This window comes from Triturus cristatus, chromosome 3_2 (genome assembly GCF_964204655.1).
Source record: "Triturus cristatus chromosome 3_2, aTriCri1.1, whole genome shotgun sequence".
In the NCBI taxonomy this organism is placed as follows: domain Eukaryota; kingdom Metazoa; phylum Chordata; class Amphibia; order Caudata; family Salamandridae; genus Triturus; species Triturus cristatus.
In genome coordinates this window covers 977,903,314-977,920,851 of record NC_140584.1, presented here as the reverse complement: position 1 = coordinate 977,920,851, position 17,538 = coordinate 977,903,314, and the positions used below count along the sequence as shown (strand labels likewise).

The window sequence follows — 17,538 nt, the reverse complement described above, 5'->3', positions numbered from 1 at the left end:
GCAACATCCCCTAAAACCACGCCCAGTATCAGGGGTTTTGCGGAGGAGGACTGTCAGGAATCAGCGCACAGCCACCGGTGTTACTTCCTGTGTTGTTTGTTGGTATGCACAAAGTAAATATATAAATCATGTCTGCATTCCACACCATGTTAACACGTCTGTTTAAATCTGCATGTGATGTCCTGTTTATTTGGTACCCTTTTCATTTAGCATTCCCTGTTTCCCTTTTGTCCTCTAACCAAGCTGGAAACCGGATCGTGCCATCTCCTAGCAACGAACATTGAAGCCTTCAGATCTCCGTGAGCCGGCTCCAATGCAGGACAAGAGACATTGACAGAGCTAAGTCCTGAAAGCTAACGGCATTCTTTTACTTAATTGAAAGTCAAGTCAGTGCATTTTGTTGAACACTTGTTTAATTTTTGGCGCTTTGAACCTGGAATTGAGTGAATGCTCACTGCATTCTTGTTGGTATTTCACAGACGTTTATTCAAGCTTGTAGCTTCCATCTGATTGCGTTTTGATTTCAGCTTCTAGACAATTGTGAATGCGGAATACATTCCTATCTGCATATGATTAGGTCACGTTTAGGATAAAGATTGACATTGTTTCACGATAGTTTGGTTAAAGAACCAGGGAGTACTAAGCAGTGTTAAGACTGAAATTTCCGTGCATGTTTTATTTCTGCTTTTGTGCGCTAAACATGTGTACTCAAGATTTTACGTTAAAGGAAGCAACACAAGTAAACTAAGGTGAGAGACGTATCACACATAGGTCTATTGAAGATTCAGGTGGACATAACCAATTGTATTTCATGTCGTATTTTGTTTTATCTTTGTTTATCCTAGCTTGGTTCTAGTGTGATGATTTTATATAAAACTTTATTGGGACAAGAGGTTCAAGAATAACAAGCATCACACACGTACGACTCTCGTGCCTAAGACAGGTGATTAACATTGCTAACATAGCGTATTTCATTCATTTACCTCTGGTATACTTCTGTATACATTGATGTGTTGTTTTTTACTTTGAGCAGACAGAAGTTGCTGACTCTGCGTTTAAGAACCCGGCAGGTCCTGGTAGCAGAGGTTGCTGTATCTCTTCTCTCTGTGTATGTTTCTCTTCCCAAAACCCCTTACCTCTTAGAATATTGACCAGGATCACTGTTTCCCTAAATCAGTGAGGCTGGGACATATTCTGGGCGGGTTGGGGAATAGTCATCGCCCCTGTCGACTGCCTGGATCTCAGGTGAGTGGTAAGACCATCACAACATCCGACCACCATATCCAGTACTTATGGCCACAACCTAATATCTATCAAAACAATCGATTTGGCTCATATTAGATGTCCTATTAAAAGTATTTGCTCCCATCTTATCAGAGTTAGTACGACCATTTGCTGCCCTAAGCCCGTAACCAAGAGTTATGGCCTGGAGCTGCAGGGCAGTTTGTGTCCATTTTCTGATTGGTGGTAAATCGGGGGGTGGGGGGGGGGGGGGGGGGGGTGCGGGGGGTAAACATGCCAATATGCCTCTACCTGGTCGCTGTTGGATACATCTACTGCGCATAACGGTTCGTACGTACAATTAAAATCTCCTGCAACTATCAGAGGTAATGATGTCTCATTCTCCTCAAGAGTGTTTTCTAACGCTTGGAGGGTTGGTGAACATGTGCCTGCCTTAGTCCCACGAGCGTAGACAATATGTCCACCATTCTACCATTTCTACCCCTGAGGCTAGTTGCAAGTATGTTTGGGTTAGTGGTTTTAATCTCTCTAATTGTGCATAGCAGATCCATCCTAATCCAGGTCAATAGCCTCCCCCGCTGGTCTTCCTGGTCTAGCAGTGACAGCCGGTCACCACAAAGTAACATACCCAGGAATGTAGACCGGTGTGGTCACCCAGGTTTCTTGTAAAATGCAGACATCGAATTGTTCAATATATTCAATCCATTGGGGAAGTACCATCTTAGATCTTATTCCAGCCACATTCCACGTCAGTACACGGAATGTTGAATTAATTTCTTCTAATCCTCGAGGGATGGTATAAGGACATCTCTCTGAAACATTGCACGTCTGTGGAACATGGGGAATGGTTTGCTGATCTGGCCTTGCCATTATTTGAGTTCCAACAATAGAATGCAATGGATCAAGGGGCACAGAACAAGGAGGCGGCATTGTGGTCAGGGAGACAGTTGAAGGGGCTCCAAGTTGGAGTATCTTCGGAGCCCAATTGGTGTTTTTATCATAGTGGCTGGGGGTCTTACAGGGTGTAATATTGTGACACCTCAGTCAGTCATTCTGAACTAAAGATGAATCAGACCATATCAAGGCACTAACTATTCTGTGTACTTATGGCTGTGCTGAGACAGAAGGGCTATATTTCATCTGGATATTAGTGGTTGTCGAGGAGCAGGTTCTTGCCTCTAGAGCAATTAAATTGTGGACTAGCTTTCGGCTCTTAGGTGGAGTTCGATGGAATCTGTAAGGGAGCCACCGTATGAAATTATTTTTGCCCAGATAATATCGTCCTTAATAATGGACCTACACCCCCTTATTTTATGAATCCAGTGGATTGATTTGTTGAGTAATGAATGGTGGTCCTATTGTCTGCCTACCGATTGGACTTTAGGCACATTAATCATAAAAATACTCTTAGAACTCTTAATGGAACCATGATCGTGGGTCTGCCTTGGAGTACGGTGACCTCTATTCACCGCCTACATTAATCTGGGAGGACTTGTATTTCTAAATTCTAATGGGCGACATGTTTGGATGGACATTTGGGGAACTGGATTACTTTTAGGCCTTACAGAGGAGTTACTATCTATTGCTGGAACATGATTTAATAAAGGACTAGTGGGCAGGTCACTAGGGTTTGCTTTTAATTGCTCATTTGTTACAAGGAGCTTCACTTGATTTGAGAGCACTAACATTAGTGATTTCAACAAATTAACTTCATTCCTTAGTTCAGCAATGATCTTACAGGTGTTACTGTCTTCGGTTAGATGCTGTACTTGGGAAACCTCCCCCTCTCCCCAAGGACCACGTTCTGGCTATTCGCACGTACAACACCTTGGCTGAACTGCGTGGTATCTCCCTGCGCTTCTTCCTGCCGATCCACCGTTAGTTCTGTCTGGTCTTGGAATAGCGAAAATCGGTTAGATAGGGGAATATTAGTGGTTATATAGATGTCATTCCTACTATTATCGGCGTTAATGCCGGCCCCTAGGGTGAAAGCGGGAAAAGCTCCAAACTCCCTATCATGCTCCTCAGATGCATGTCGGTATTATGCCTAACAATCTTGGGGACAATTCTTCGTATAGTGCACTTAGTCAATGTAGTCGGAATTTGCGTAGTTTTGCTAGCGTTTATGGGCACTGAGTCTGGTTCAATGGTAGAGTGCTGTTCCCCTAACATCGATGTGATAATAGAAGTGCTAGACGGTGGAGCTAGGATGTCTTGACATTCTACCAGTAAATTATCTATACAATCCAAAACACAGTTTTGGGCTGCGAGCAATTTTGGCTTTGCTAACTTTCCTGCGCTCCTCCTCAGGTGACCCACCCTCCTTGTTGTCGCTCGCAATTATTTTCCTTTTCACCATAACAACAGATAGCAATTGGGTCAGAGACTGAGATAGATCTTTAATTGCCCAATATATCCAGCTTCCCAAGGGCAGATATGCAATAATACCAACTATACAGTTTTTATGCGTATATAACTCACAGTTTGAGCAGCTACAATCCACAAGTCCACCAGTCCCAATGGGTTCCACCATATCCTCGGAAAACGGCAAGGCAAGGGAGGTGGCACTGCCCTGCCTCTTCCTGGCAATGAGGGGCAAGCACGGGCCCGCCCTTGGCTTGGCGCATCCCGCGCTGCGGTAGATGATGGTGCTTTTTAAGCGCGGCAGCAGCAGTCTCCTCCCTCCAGGGAGCAAAGGAACTTGGGACTAGGAATCCCCTTTGGCAAAGCTGGTGTCCAGCAAACAGTGCATCCCGCGCTGCGGTAGATGACGGCGATTTGTAAGCACGGCAGCAGCAGTCTCCTCCCTCCAGGGAGCAAAGGAACCCGGGACTAGAAATCCCCTTTGGCAAAGTTGATGTCCAGCAAACAGCGCATCCCGCGCTGCGGTAGATGACGGCGATTTGTAAGCACGGCAGCAGCAGTCTCCTCCCTCCAGGGAGCAAAGGAACCTGGGACTAGGAATCCCCTTTGGCAAAGTTGGTGTCCAGCAAACAGCGCGCCCCGTGCTGCGGTAGATGACGGCGCTTTTTAAGCGCGGCAGCATCAGTCTCCTCCCTCCAGGGAGCAAAGGAACCTGGGACTAGGAGTCCCCTTTGGCAACGTTGGTGTCCAGCAAACAGCGCATCCTGTGCTGCGGTAGATAACAACACTTTTTAAGCGTGGCAGCAGCAGTCTCCTCCCTCCAGGGAGCAAAGAAACCTGGGACTAGGAGTCCCCTTTGGCAAAGTTGGTGTCCAGCAAACAGCACATCCCCTCTGCTGCCCTGGGAGAGATGTTAAGGGACTTGCAGGGGTCTTCTTCCTTCTCCCCCCCCCTCTTCTTGCCTCTAAAAACAAAGGGCAGTAAAGGCTGTGCCAGGGCTGCTGCTGCCCCTGGGGAGGGGGGTGGGGGGCTTGATTCCTCTGTAGGAGGTACACGAGTCCAGCACGAATCCCAGGAAGAATGCAGATCATCAGAATAACCCCAGCTGCTGTTTTCTTTTTTTCCCTGGGATCCACAGCCCACAGATTTAATTAATGGTGTAATCCTTTATTGAGAGTAGGACATGACATGACAGGAGTGAGGCATGGAGTACACTATTAAAAAGCATATTTTTAATATGGATGAAAATATTTTTGATATTGTAATATTTGTCTCCCCAGGCTGACAGCTTAACTTGTAGCTCTCTGTAATCGCTAGGTAACTTGTTTTTCCATAGTCTCAAAAGTGGTGTAAAAAAGATTCAATTCCTTTTCTCAAAATACCTGTTAGGTTTCATGCTTTTCTATTAGTTGGACTAGTAGTCCCGTGGTGTTACACGTTGGCAGAGGTCAGCTATAACCTGAGTCGATGTGCAACTTTATACTACCATTGGCTGTGTTCTTAATATGGATGTCATTCAGTCATTCTTTCTTTGGATTGACAACATGTTTTATAGTTCAACTATACCAGTATTCCTGTGGTGTCACGTGTAGACAGAGGAAACATATAACCTGCTGCAAGGTGGAGTTCGTGTACGCTATCAGCAGGGATTATCGATTATAGATGACAATTTCTAACTCCAATTTCTTTGCTTGTTGATCTTTTAACAAGTGCTTGTTTACAACAACTTCACAGCTTTCAGATAAACACCTAATATGAGGAGAGGATGAGTACTTATATTGGATTTATGGTCATGAGCTGTGGCTGGCTATACTACAACTTTAAGGGACATTAGAAACCTTTTTTTACTTTTTATTTTGTCACAGGTAAGACTAATTTCCCTGAGCGCTGACTTGATTAGACACTACTGAATAGCATATATAAGGAAAGTTTTCATTGGAGGCAAGATTTGCTGTTTCAGTACTCTGAAGGACAGCACATGCAGATTCTTTAACAAGATGAGATCAAACCATTGTTGCAACGGGTAGGTCATCCATAGAAATATGATGGGATTTGTCGATCTGGAGGTTTCTGCTGATAATGGAGATATGCTTAAAGCTGATTGGAACTGGTGATTTATAGTTTGTTTGAATGAGAGAGGATTATATACACCAGTGGTCTGCAGATCTGTGTAGTGTGGGGCATCAGAATGTCATACAACTTTTATGGGGCATTTCAAAAAGTTTGCAGTGAAGCACACAATGCACTTTAAAGACATTAATATTCAAGAAATATTGAGTTGATAACTTTTGGATGTGTAATTATATTAACATTACATTACAGTGACATAGAAAGGAAAGAAATTCAAAAGCTAAATATATTTTTTATATATATGTTAAAATTTAAGAAATAGTAATGAATCGGCTTTTATTGGATATGCAATCTGTACAATTAGCGTCATATTTGTCCTGTTATATCGCTAAGGCTGTTGCTTGAACGAGGGAAACAATTGCTTCTACAGGGTTTTGGAGTTACATGCATTTATGGGGATCCTCTGCACAAATATGAGACCTATGATGGTATAGAAGGACTTTTTGAAGTTGCATTTGATAAGCAGACCTTGAGAAAGCTATTTGCCCACTCGCTATGGCCAGTCAGATTTGATCAGGGCAAGCTATTTTTAGGGCCTAGTATACCGGAAAGGCAAGAGAGCTCAAGCTGGCAAAAACACAGGTGCTCTGTTCATTCAGAAAGTGAAAGAGCAATAAAGATGCCTTAAAATTTAGTTTTTATCTGGTCAGATTTTCTGCGCGTTCAAAGGAGTTCAGATGTCAGCTTATGTCTTACAAATTGCTGCTCATTTTAACCTGGAGATGGGTAGATGCCCTTAGTCACCTCTCACTATAGGACCAGGAGTCGAAGTTATATCCCAAAGTTACTAAAAGTGATCTACAGACTGGTGGTTTTCATTTGTGGATCTTTATCACAGCACAGCACAGGGAATTTTCTCTGCTTTGTGCCACACACTTTCCTCTGAATGGTTGGCTGCGGGATGCCTTTGGGTTCGACTGGCCCTAGGACATGCTATACGAGTTTCCAGCTATCCTGTTTCTGTAAAAAGTCATGCGGAAAGTGCGAGAGGGTTAAGCATAGACAATTCCTGTCTGACTTTAGGGGGATGGGGTACGCTGATCTGTTGGCCCCTTTCTCACCTGTGCTGTATTAATAAGATTTCAGACATCATTGCGGCCAGTAAGGTCTATGCATGTCACTGAAACAGGTTTGTTCAGTGGTGCAAGTTCGAAGGACTCAACCCCTTTAAATCTCACTGTTAAAACGTCTTGCAGTTTGTGTTGTCCCTTGCACATGAAAGGGTGTGACAGTGGCTATGGTTAAGGGCTAGTAGGCAGCCCTGTATGCCTTCATGTGTTTTCCTGATCAATGTTCCTTGTTTAGATCAGGACTAGTGGGACATTTTCTAAAATGTTTGCTTCACTTTGTTACTCTCACTCCATTAATTGTTTCTCAGTGCTATTTGAATTTTGAGTTGACTTTTTGATAGCATCCTCTTTCGAGCTGATGCACATTTGCCTGATTCGGCTTCTTATGCAGAAGACGGTTTTGATCATAGCAATAAGTTAAGTGTGTAGGATCAGATAACTTCAGACCTGAAAGTTCACCAGCCTCTTATGGTTTTCTATCCAGGTAAGCGGTCCATTCACACTCCCCATCCTCATCCAATGTGGTTTGTGCATTTTATTTGGCCCAATGTACTACCCTTCCATCTTTCTAACCTACTCCACATCCAACCAAGGAGGAGTAGTGGCTGCACAGACTGGACTGCAGACACGCCGTTCCTACTACGTCAACCTATTCATCAGGATAGCTAGGTGATTGGCTCTCTGTGGGCTATGCAGGAGCTTAGAGCAAGGAAATAATAAATGCATAATTTTGCATTTAATCATACTATGTATCGAGATCTGCCACATCTTATCCAAGAAAGGTCCTCTAGAGAGCATTTGTACCCACTGCACTAGTGCCATGTCTGCCTCCCTGGCTCACTCCAGAGACGCCCCAGTTGTGTATATCTGCAGTGTGGCTACATGGTTATCTTTGCACACAGTAACAAAGCACTATTGTTTTATGTCTCAGGTATGCAGTGAGTGCAACTCTTCCCAAGCTGTGCTGAACAAATTCTTCGGTTAAGCAACATTACTCCATTCCACCTGCCAAGGAGGTATTGCTTTGGCACTTACTAATAAGGTGAGGAATCTGCAAGAAGATTTATCTATCAGAACAAAATGTAGCCTAGCTTCAAGTAACTAGGTTTCTATTGGTTACATAATCATCCCATAGATTACTTACCACTCTCTCCCCCTCCCCCCGAGGAGTTAATGCTGTGATCCTAAGGAAGGCAAATATGCTATGTGCCGTATTCATGGCTGTTATTACTCTCTCCTTTCCTCTGACGACTCCTCGGGCGCAGAATAATTATGAAGAATTGACGCCAAAGTGGCGGTTAGTGCCTAACATACTCCGTTGTACAGAGGAGGAGTTGCTTCTGAAGCCCACATGGCACCACCTGCAGGCACTGGAGAGATATTGCATTGGAAAAGCTTTTCTGAACCAGTCTGATGCCTTGACGGATAATTCCTCAGGTGAGGAATCTGCAGGAAGATTTATCCACAATAAATATTGTTATAGAAGATAAGTAACTTTTTCTTTCGGCCTGCACACATGCCAGATAACTGAAAAATGTATCCATAACGATCAACACAACTAATAGATTAGTACATTTTTAGCTACTGTTATCAGACAGGTTCTAGTTCAACAAAAGGTTGAAAAAAGCAATGTTTTAAATGCAGTAAAGGTGTCAAATCATATGCCAGTTATTAACTATTTTAGCTTCACCGACAAAGGCCAGGGTATGTGCTTGAGAAAAGGAGTTCTGCTGTGAATGTGAATTTGATTTTAATTAGTTTCCGATACAAATGCGGTTGGAAATTACCATCTTTTGTGTGGTGTACCCCCAGATTTTTGTCTTCACTATTTTTCCTGGCTGTGGAACTCCGTGCAATTTACCCCTGCTAACCAATGGTAAAGTGCCTGTGCTTAAAATAAAGTTCCATAGGTGCTTCCCAATATGCATCCTGATGATGACGCTGTCCAACTGAACGCATAGGGTTGAAAGACTGACACAATAATAGGGTACTGTTTTGAGGGGCCACTGTGTTTTTTTATCATGGAACTTTTTTACAGCAACCAAGGTACCCAGCCTCGCGTAGCCCTCTTGGGCTACAGCTTTCAGCTCCAAAAAAGTCCAAAGGTAGAAATCTAAACTGGATGAAGGTTCAAAAATAATTTGGCTGGCAAGATACCTTCTGTCGGTACAAAAATTACTCCCACTCAGAGCTCTCCCGCCATAAGTCAATGGCTTCACCGAGACCTTGTCTAGCAGCTATCAGAAAACATGGAACCCTCTTCAGTCACAGTCTGCTGACTTGCCTCGTTGATGATTTTTGACCTCCATTTCAGAGTCCAATTCTGAAGGTAACACCTTCGATCGGATGTATCTTTGTTCCTGTATATGACCTGCACTCCATTGAGGTTGATCTTAACTCGGGCCTAGCAACCACAGCTTTTTAACTTTATTTTCACATTTAAACTTTAAAAATACATAACTCGGGTTTCTCCTATTGGATTGTTGTTCTTTAAGTGTTCTTTTATTTATTAAAACATACTCTATTTTCTTAAATTGGTTTGAGATTTTTCTTGTCTGGTGTTGACTATATTACTACTGTTTTGGTATTGCATACATACTTTACACATTGCCTCTAAGTTAAGCCTGGCAGCTCTGTGCCATAGCTATCGGGGATTTGAGCGGAGGTTAATTTAGTGACTTTAAGGGTTCCCCCTGACAACGGCTGTGGTTATTACTTCAGGTGGGAACTCCCTCCCTCAACTAATACCAATTTCATACAAATGCATTGTGCATGTTTGCTATGGTTTTAATTAACTTTGCAAATAAAGATGTTACAGAGACACCTGTTGTAGGAGACTGACTTAGTATATGATGCACACTTAAGGGAAGCACCCTGCACTAAGCCAGGCAACCCATATGGTGATTCTAATCGTCCTAGACACCCATAGAAAGCTCTCTAAATGGTAGCTGTGGAGGGCAGCCTTCAGGCTTAGTTCAGAAGGAGTGTTAAGCAGCTTGCTCTACCAGAACTAATCATATAGTGTAGGTTAAACGAAAAAGAAGCACACGGTGTAGTTATAAAAATAAAAATATTTATTATACACACTCACTGACACACTGGCATATCTCCTACCCAGAGACATCACCACCATGCACAATATTTCGAATGTGAAACCGGTGATTGAGCACAAATACACAGTGGTCTCCGGGGGGGGGGGGGAAGAGACCAAACCATATATAAAAGAAGTGGAATGCGAACTGCGACCAAAGTCGGGACTTGGACCAGAAAAATCAGAAGAGCTGGGGACACAAGGAACCACCCCAGGTAAGTACCCAGGAACCCGCTGGAGGCTGTGTGCAGAGTGGAAACACAGCTGTCTACTCAATGCAAGTCTATGGGAAAGTCACGGTTGCAGGTTTTAAGAAGAAGGACCCTTCCCAGTGGACCCTGAAGTAACTCTGTGAAAGGCAGAAGGTTGGAGAGTCACTCCACCCTTGGATAGCCCAGGAACCAGGATACCTACAACAGGGAAGCCGGGTGTAACGGTGCAAAGTGACTTCGGAAAGCGCTGTAGACCACAATGGAGGACTTCAGGAGAGATGCCGTTGACGAAGAAGGTGAAACAGTCTGGTTGAATCTAAGGATGGATTCTTAGACAGGAGTACCTGTAAGCAGAGGGGACAGAGTCACTGCCAATCTGGGGTGACCAGGTGGCACAGAAGACCAATGACCACCGATGACAGAAGATGCAGGAGTGATGATGTGACTTTGTCACTGTAGCTGAGAGGACCAGGAAACGCTGTGGAAGACCAGGAGACGTTCACGAGGTGTCCCACCTCGGGAGTCAAGAACCAGGGGGTCGGTGTCCAGCTGGAGCACCAACAAGCCTTGGCAGCAACAACAGACATGGTAAACGAAAAAGGTGCAAAGTTGGGACCAGCAAGGACCAAGGGACTCACCAACTGCAGGAGAGTCAGAGCAGGCCCAAGCAAGCAGGGGAGCCCACTGAAGCCAAAGAAGACCCTCAAGATGACCCACAGGCCCAAGGCACAGGAGTCGCAAGAGGACCTGGAGCAGCTCACCAAAGATGCAAGCCCACGGTGTAGAGGACACGGTGAGGACGAAGACCTTAGTAAGAAGAGCTGCTGGAGGCTGGAGCTTCTTGTAGCCCAAAGATCTCTGGAGGACAGAGTCATCAAGCCCTGGCAACGGCAAGTCAACGCAGTGCACAGGGATTCTGTTCCAGCGGTTCCTAAGAGGGATACTGGCCTCAAACTAGCGGAGAAGATTGTGCAAGCCTCAAGGGAGTTGCAGAACTATCACCTGTATTTGCTGAGCCTTTCAGGGTCTGTAGGACGTGAGGAGTAGCAGACCGGCCAGTTTGGTTGCGGTGCCTGCAAATGGAGGGGAGTGACTCCTTCACTTCAAGGTAGATTCCTTCAGGTGTCTTTGATGCCCACAGGCCTGAAGCACAGACACAGACGATGCAGAAGACTGGCAGGACAACGAGACCAGGAGCAGCAGGAGTCTTCCTTGGTGCAGTCTTGGTTCCTAGGCGAAGTCCAACAAAGTCCAAAGTGCCCAGACGGTAGAAGTTGAAGTGGTTTCAGGTTTGAATCTTGTCCCACGACTAATCTGAAGAGCCACCCACAGGTAAGCCCTTAAGTACCCCAGCGAAAGGGCTGGGACGATTCAAGTTCCCCCTCCCAGAGGAGGGGCTGGACAGAGGGGAGGATACTCTCATGTCCTTTGTCCAGTTTCACGCCAGAGATGGTGCCAATGGCTACCTGAACTGGTTCCAACAGGAGTATGCAAGGAGGGCACCAAATGTGTCCTTCAAAGCAGTCTGGTGGTGCTGGCAAGTGCCCCCACCCCAGCCCAATACACTTAGTCCTGTCTGGGGAAGTAGTAACATCTCCCTGCGACAGGAAACCTATTGTTCAACCTTCCCCTGCTCAAGCTTGGCTCAGCGGCAGGAGGGCAGAATTGTGTCTGTGGTCGGCAGCAGCACTGGTTTGCTGTAGACCCTGAGAGACTGGAACGGGGATAAGGGGGGGAGGGGGCAACCTAGTGGAGCCCCCCTGTACATGGGGTTCTATATGCAACACTGGAATCTGTGTTGGGGTAGGATTCAAGCATGTTTTATACCAAACATGACCAGTTTTGGTGCAGCCAATATATAATTAGACATCTTGTGATTGACTTGATGTCCACTATATGTATTAAATGGCTGACCGCACTTACATAGTCTTGAGAAGCTACTTCGGGGTTTGTAGAGGGTGTCCTGCTGCTGCATGGCACCCTCACACTTATAACCTAGCATCCTGCCTCCAGCATTGAAAGGCCTATCTTAGGGTTGACTTATAGGTCTTAGGTGCAGTGACCTTCAGATATAAGAAAACCTATACGTGTTGTAAGTGGTGCTTACACCAAGTTGCATATGCTGCAATGGCAGGCCTGTAGTCACTGTTTGAGTGGTCTCTCATGGCTGGCACACTACATGCTGCAGCCCATGGGAGGCCCCTGGTGTACATATGCCCTGGGTACCTTAGTACCATATACTAGGGACTTAGAAGGGTACACCAGTAGCCAATTGGGAAGGTACCAAAATACTTACCATTGTCAAATTTAGAGAGGAAGCACAGTGACTGGGGTCGTAATTAGCAGAATCCCAGTCAGAAAACAGTATAACACCAGCAAAAAGTAGTGGTAACAATTAAAGCAGATCCTACATCTGTGTTATTTCTTTTTATCCTCTGAATATACCAACATACATTATATAGGCATTTGTAGTTACATACAGGAAGATGATTTTTTAAAAGTAAGGCGTCCCAAGCTAGAAATAAGTTAGACAAGTTATGCATGAAACTTTCCCTAGAACCAGATCAATGGAAATCAGGGCAACAGATTCCCAACCGAGAAGAAGATTTATGTTACTTGGGGAGCAAATCGTCCTCCCGGTTCTTGATAAACGGGTGGACTAACAATCATATATTCCCCTATATAGAGGGCATGCCTAACCAGAGGCTCAGAAATATAATACTGAAATTTAAAGTTGGTTTGAACCCATGCAACACCGATTGGAAAGTAAAATCCGCTATGACGAACGAACAGGGTCTGTGCACATGTGGATTACAAGTAAAATGTAGCAGCCCACACACAACGGAAAGAATTTTTAAAACCCCTTTATGTATATCTAATGTATAAGTGACCCATTTCCTACTTTAGTGATGAATTAAGAGCTTCTTATAGGTTGGCAGAGTTCCCCTTGTATATTTTATCTGAATTTTTACCATGTTTTTACAGTCACAGTGGTTGTATAATTCACATTTTAATTGTATGTAGTGTGGCATTTTTTATGGCTATATTTGCCAAATAAAAATATGTAACAAACAAAAGTAAAGCCAAGTTCTTGGTACCACATTGAGAATATATTGCTAAAGGTGTGTATTTTTAAATACTTGGAAAGAAAACCATGCTTATGACAGACTTATGGACGCACACCAGTTTGTCAATACAAATAAATGGGAAAATGTACGAAATAGGTTACATTTAATTACTGAAATAAGCAGAGAAAGTAATTTTTACCTGCAAAGTCTGAGAAAGCTTAACAAAGTCTCTTTGCACTTGTTCACTGACATCCAGTTCAGTCTGTAACCGCTGAGCTTTATTCCTGTCTTCATGCACAAGATGTTCCAGACTATTCTGTAAAATTAAACAATGGCAAACATGTTGAGTTCACAGCAACAAAAGACATACCTGTAGTAAAATTTCACAACTATAAGTTGCCAAGTGATGCTTCAGTAATATTGTAGAGCACTTTCTATGGCAGAGTTCATAGCGTCATAAATGACATTGCAGATTCGGACTGTACCCAATTCATAAACATCAGAAAGATGAATGGGTTGGCCAGCTCCACTGAGATTCATGCGTGTGCCTTTCAAGACATGATCAAAAGGCCACATTATCCCCTTGAATTACCTTACCATCATTTAAATAGCAACATTTTTCAACTGATTGTGATCTAGCAGATAAACATATTCAATGCACCATGTTCAGCAAAAGCCATCTAATTCGCATCTGCTGTGCCTATTACAGAATGGGTGGTATAGCACAATAGAATGTGAGAAGTGAAGTTGACAAGACATAAGGTTAATACTATAATACTAATTTCGTCAAGGTAGGTCTAAATCAAAATAACTTGAATCAACCTAATCCTGAAGCTGAGGAACAACGTCAGTGAATATGGAAACATCTAGCTTATTTCTTTAAATAACAAATATAAACTAATTCATGCCACCATAATGGCTATACAGCTGGAAATGTTTATGAGCCGACTCCCTAGACTGTCTTAAAGAGAAACTAGTTATTGTGGTAATAATATAAGGAGGTTAAGACAGCAGTGAATGTCTAAGGTGATGAATGTCTTATATTTCATATGTAGTTCCGTATTATACTGAGTTGATGTAGAGATCTTTTTTAGCTTAATTTCAGCAATTTCGTGACCAGTTTCTGAACAGTTAACAATATGACCGAGATGAATATTTTCATTGCTAGCTAAGATTATGTTTCCTAAAATACAGCACTCAGGTGGCCACTTAAAACCAGGTAGGTACCTGACTGAACACCTCAGAGCTAATTTATTCAGTTAAGAATGGCAAGTTCAGAGTTTGTCTGGGATTGGGAAACGGAAGGAACAAAGCATACTGTGAAAATTAAAAGATAAGGCCACAACATACTTGGAAAGCACTGGTGTTGGGCACAGGGAATACCACTGGCAGGATATGCAGAAGAGCAGACACTTTCATAATGCAAGCTATGATTGTGTCTGACTTTGTATAAACATAAGGACTTAATAATGCTCACTTTTGGTAGCAATCCTGAGCAGCAAGACGATACCCAGAGACAGACCAAAACAAAAAACAATACAGCATAAGAAATATCAACTTTAAAGCTACAGCCAATGTTTGATTAAGAAAAAAACCTTGCAACAAGAAAGACTTAACTTAAAGAGGTTATGGAGGTTCAAAAATTCTTAAAATATATCAAAGTTCAGTTGTAAAAGTGATACAAGGACAGACTGCTAGATAGGTGCATGTGGACAGGTCCCAAGAGGTAGTTTGTCCACACTAATGTCTCTAAGTTTAGACTCAAAACTATTTATGCAGCAAAGAATCCTTCCAGTGGATGAAGCTGAAGGCTATATTTTAGGTTCTCAGAACTCACAGGTGCTGATTGACAGCCCTTGATGAGCTCTGAACATATATTTATAAAGTTTTATATATCGCGAACATGATCCAGAAGGATATCGGAGCGCTTTACAATTGGAGGGAAGTAAGGTAATAAATGCAGTATCAACATCAAATAAGAATACAAAACAGAACAGTTACAAAACAACAGGGGTCAATAGAGAATAATACCAAAACTGGTGCAAAGCAAGCTAGGAGGGGAGCAAATGATAAGTTAAAGAAGAGTAGGACCCACTGCAGGTCTTAAGGTTGTAAGTCCAATACCTTACAGCAGACGATCCAAACCCATTTAAGGTAAGAAATTGTTCATAAGGAATCTTTTAGCTTCCAATTTGAAAGCTACTGTGGAGGAGATTCTGCGTACTTCCGGTGGGAGAGAGTTCCAGATCTTCGGGGCAGAGCCGGAAAAAGCTTGGTGACACGTTCTCTTTTTGCAAAAGATCTGTGGTTTCAGGAGGAAAGAGTTAGTACTTCTTGAGCGTCTACCACCTCCAGATAATTCTAGCTTTTGCACTAGATAACTGGGTGTTTTGAAATGGAGGCCTTTGTGAGACAGGCAGGCAATCTTTAGCTGAATTTGTGCTCCGTAGGGCAGCCACTTAAGGGATTTTATAACAGGGGATATGTGCGCGTTTCTTTTGGTACCCATAACCAATCTGGCGGCAGCGATCAATGATGCCCTTAGAGGGGCCAAGAAATATTTGGGGAGGCACTGCCATAGTCTAGCCTCGTCAAAACAAGTGCTTGGACCATCTGCTCGAAGTCAGCTTGTGGAAGGAATGGTTTGATATTCCTGAGTATCCTCATCAAGTGATTAGTTCCCTTGCACACATTGCTGATATGATTCTTCATGTTGAGATGCTTGTCCAGGGTGATTCCGAGAGATTTTGCGTAGTCAATAATGAGGGGGAAGCAGTTGAAGGCAGTGAGGTGTTTCATCCAAAGGTCAAACTTGGGGATGTGGTTCGGAGGAGAAATGAGAAGGAATTCTGTTTTGGAGGTGTTGAGTAGGAGGTGGTTCTCGGTTAACCGGTTTGGAGTAGACCTTGGAGTAGAGTTGAGTAATATGATGTTATCCGGGGGAAAAAGCCCAGAAACAAATGCACGGTTAATGACCAAAGCCATATGTTGTTAGCGCTGCTCTACAGTCATTTCCACGTTCCAGACTGATAAATATGACTGAATCTCAGCAGCACTGAGAAAAAAGCATTTAGTGGCACTGAAGTTCAAACTGAAGTTTAAATTGAGGGGTTAACACCAAAAGCTCCATTAGCTAACACAGGGTTACCGGCTGACCACTCAGCCTGGCTACCTTATGAATGGGATTACCTAGCTGGGTACTGTAAGGTATTGAATTAATCATGACATTAAATTAGCCAAGTCGAATTTAATGTCACTACTAAAGAAATGCAACTTTTAGAAAGTTGCCACTCTGTGACCCAGTTGTCCTGGATCCTCGTGGGCACTGGGCAACAGACCGCATTCTGCCCGCCTGGGGAGTCGTGTGAACTGTGGGATTGCTAGATGCCACACATAGCTGGAAGGTCGTCACCAAGGGAGGTGACCTGGTAGCCAATGGGCTGATGACCACATCATCCCCCCATGGCACTTTCAGGGAATAAATATGGCAAATCTGCCACCCTCCACCTCAGATCACGTTGGAACTGGGACAAGGACTGCCCCCTGACCCCTGCACTACACAAAGAGAGGCTGCACGGTCTACTGGACTGCACAAAGTGAGGGTGCACCGTCAGCTGGACTGCACCTGCTGCAACTTGGGCTAAAGAAGAGGACTGGGTTTGTGGCTCGTGGCTTGGGGAAAAGTCTTGCCCCAGCCAGAGTAACTCAAAGTAACAGTGGACCGACCCTCTAGAATCCAGCACAAGGGTCAGCACTGCTGAAGTAGCTCACACTGGCAATTTGGTAGCCATTGCAGAGGTTTTACTGCTGGCTGCCGCTGCGCGCCCCAAGAGACCGATCCTCGGCAACCAAAAGTTGCACCAGAGTCAGCTGGACCAGGGAGTGCCGTCAGAGTCCCGATTGGTCACCCAGGAGGGACACCATCCCCCACCAAAGGATTTTGCTGAGACCGCTGTACACAGAGACCGGTATCCCAGCCGCAGCTGGCCTTCTACAGTCTCAAAGAGGACTTTGAGGTATCCAGACCTCTGCAGCCAAAGTCGACCCACAGGACCTGTGGACTGAGGAATAACCACAAAGGCACCACAGTCGACCACACAGCACCTGAAGCATCTTCATCTCCTGTATCCTCAGCATCAGGACCACTTCATTGATATCTATGGCGGTAATGCACCAGGTAACCATCCTAATCTAACCAATGCCTCCCCAGACCACCTCCATGTCGGATTAGGTGGCCCAAGTCTGACCACAGCAGTTGAACTAACTTTTACAAACTTTGCAAAAGCTTCCAAATTTGCGGCTGCCAATGCTGGTTTGTTGTTGGATTAAAAATTACGATTTGTTTAAACATCTGTATCTCC

At 44.0% G+C, this 17,538-nt stretch overlaps 1 protein-coding gene across 1 annotated transcript in view; it reads right to left on the bottom strand.

The window, feature by feature from the left end:
* RABEP1 (rabaptin, RAB GTPase binding effector protein 1) overlaps positions 1 to 17,538 on the bottom strand; it is a 989,154-nt gene that overhangs the window by 50,353 nt on the left and 921,263 nt on the right. Inside the window, exon 17 of the mRNA XM_085649558.1 lies at positions 13,377 to 13,493. Coding sequence (XP_085505684.1) covers positions 13,377 to 13,493 — 117 coding nt within the window. The remainder of the gene's footprint in view (positions 1 to 13,376; positions 13,494 to 17,538) is intronic.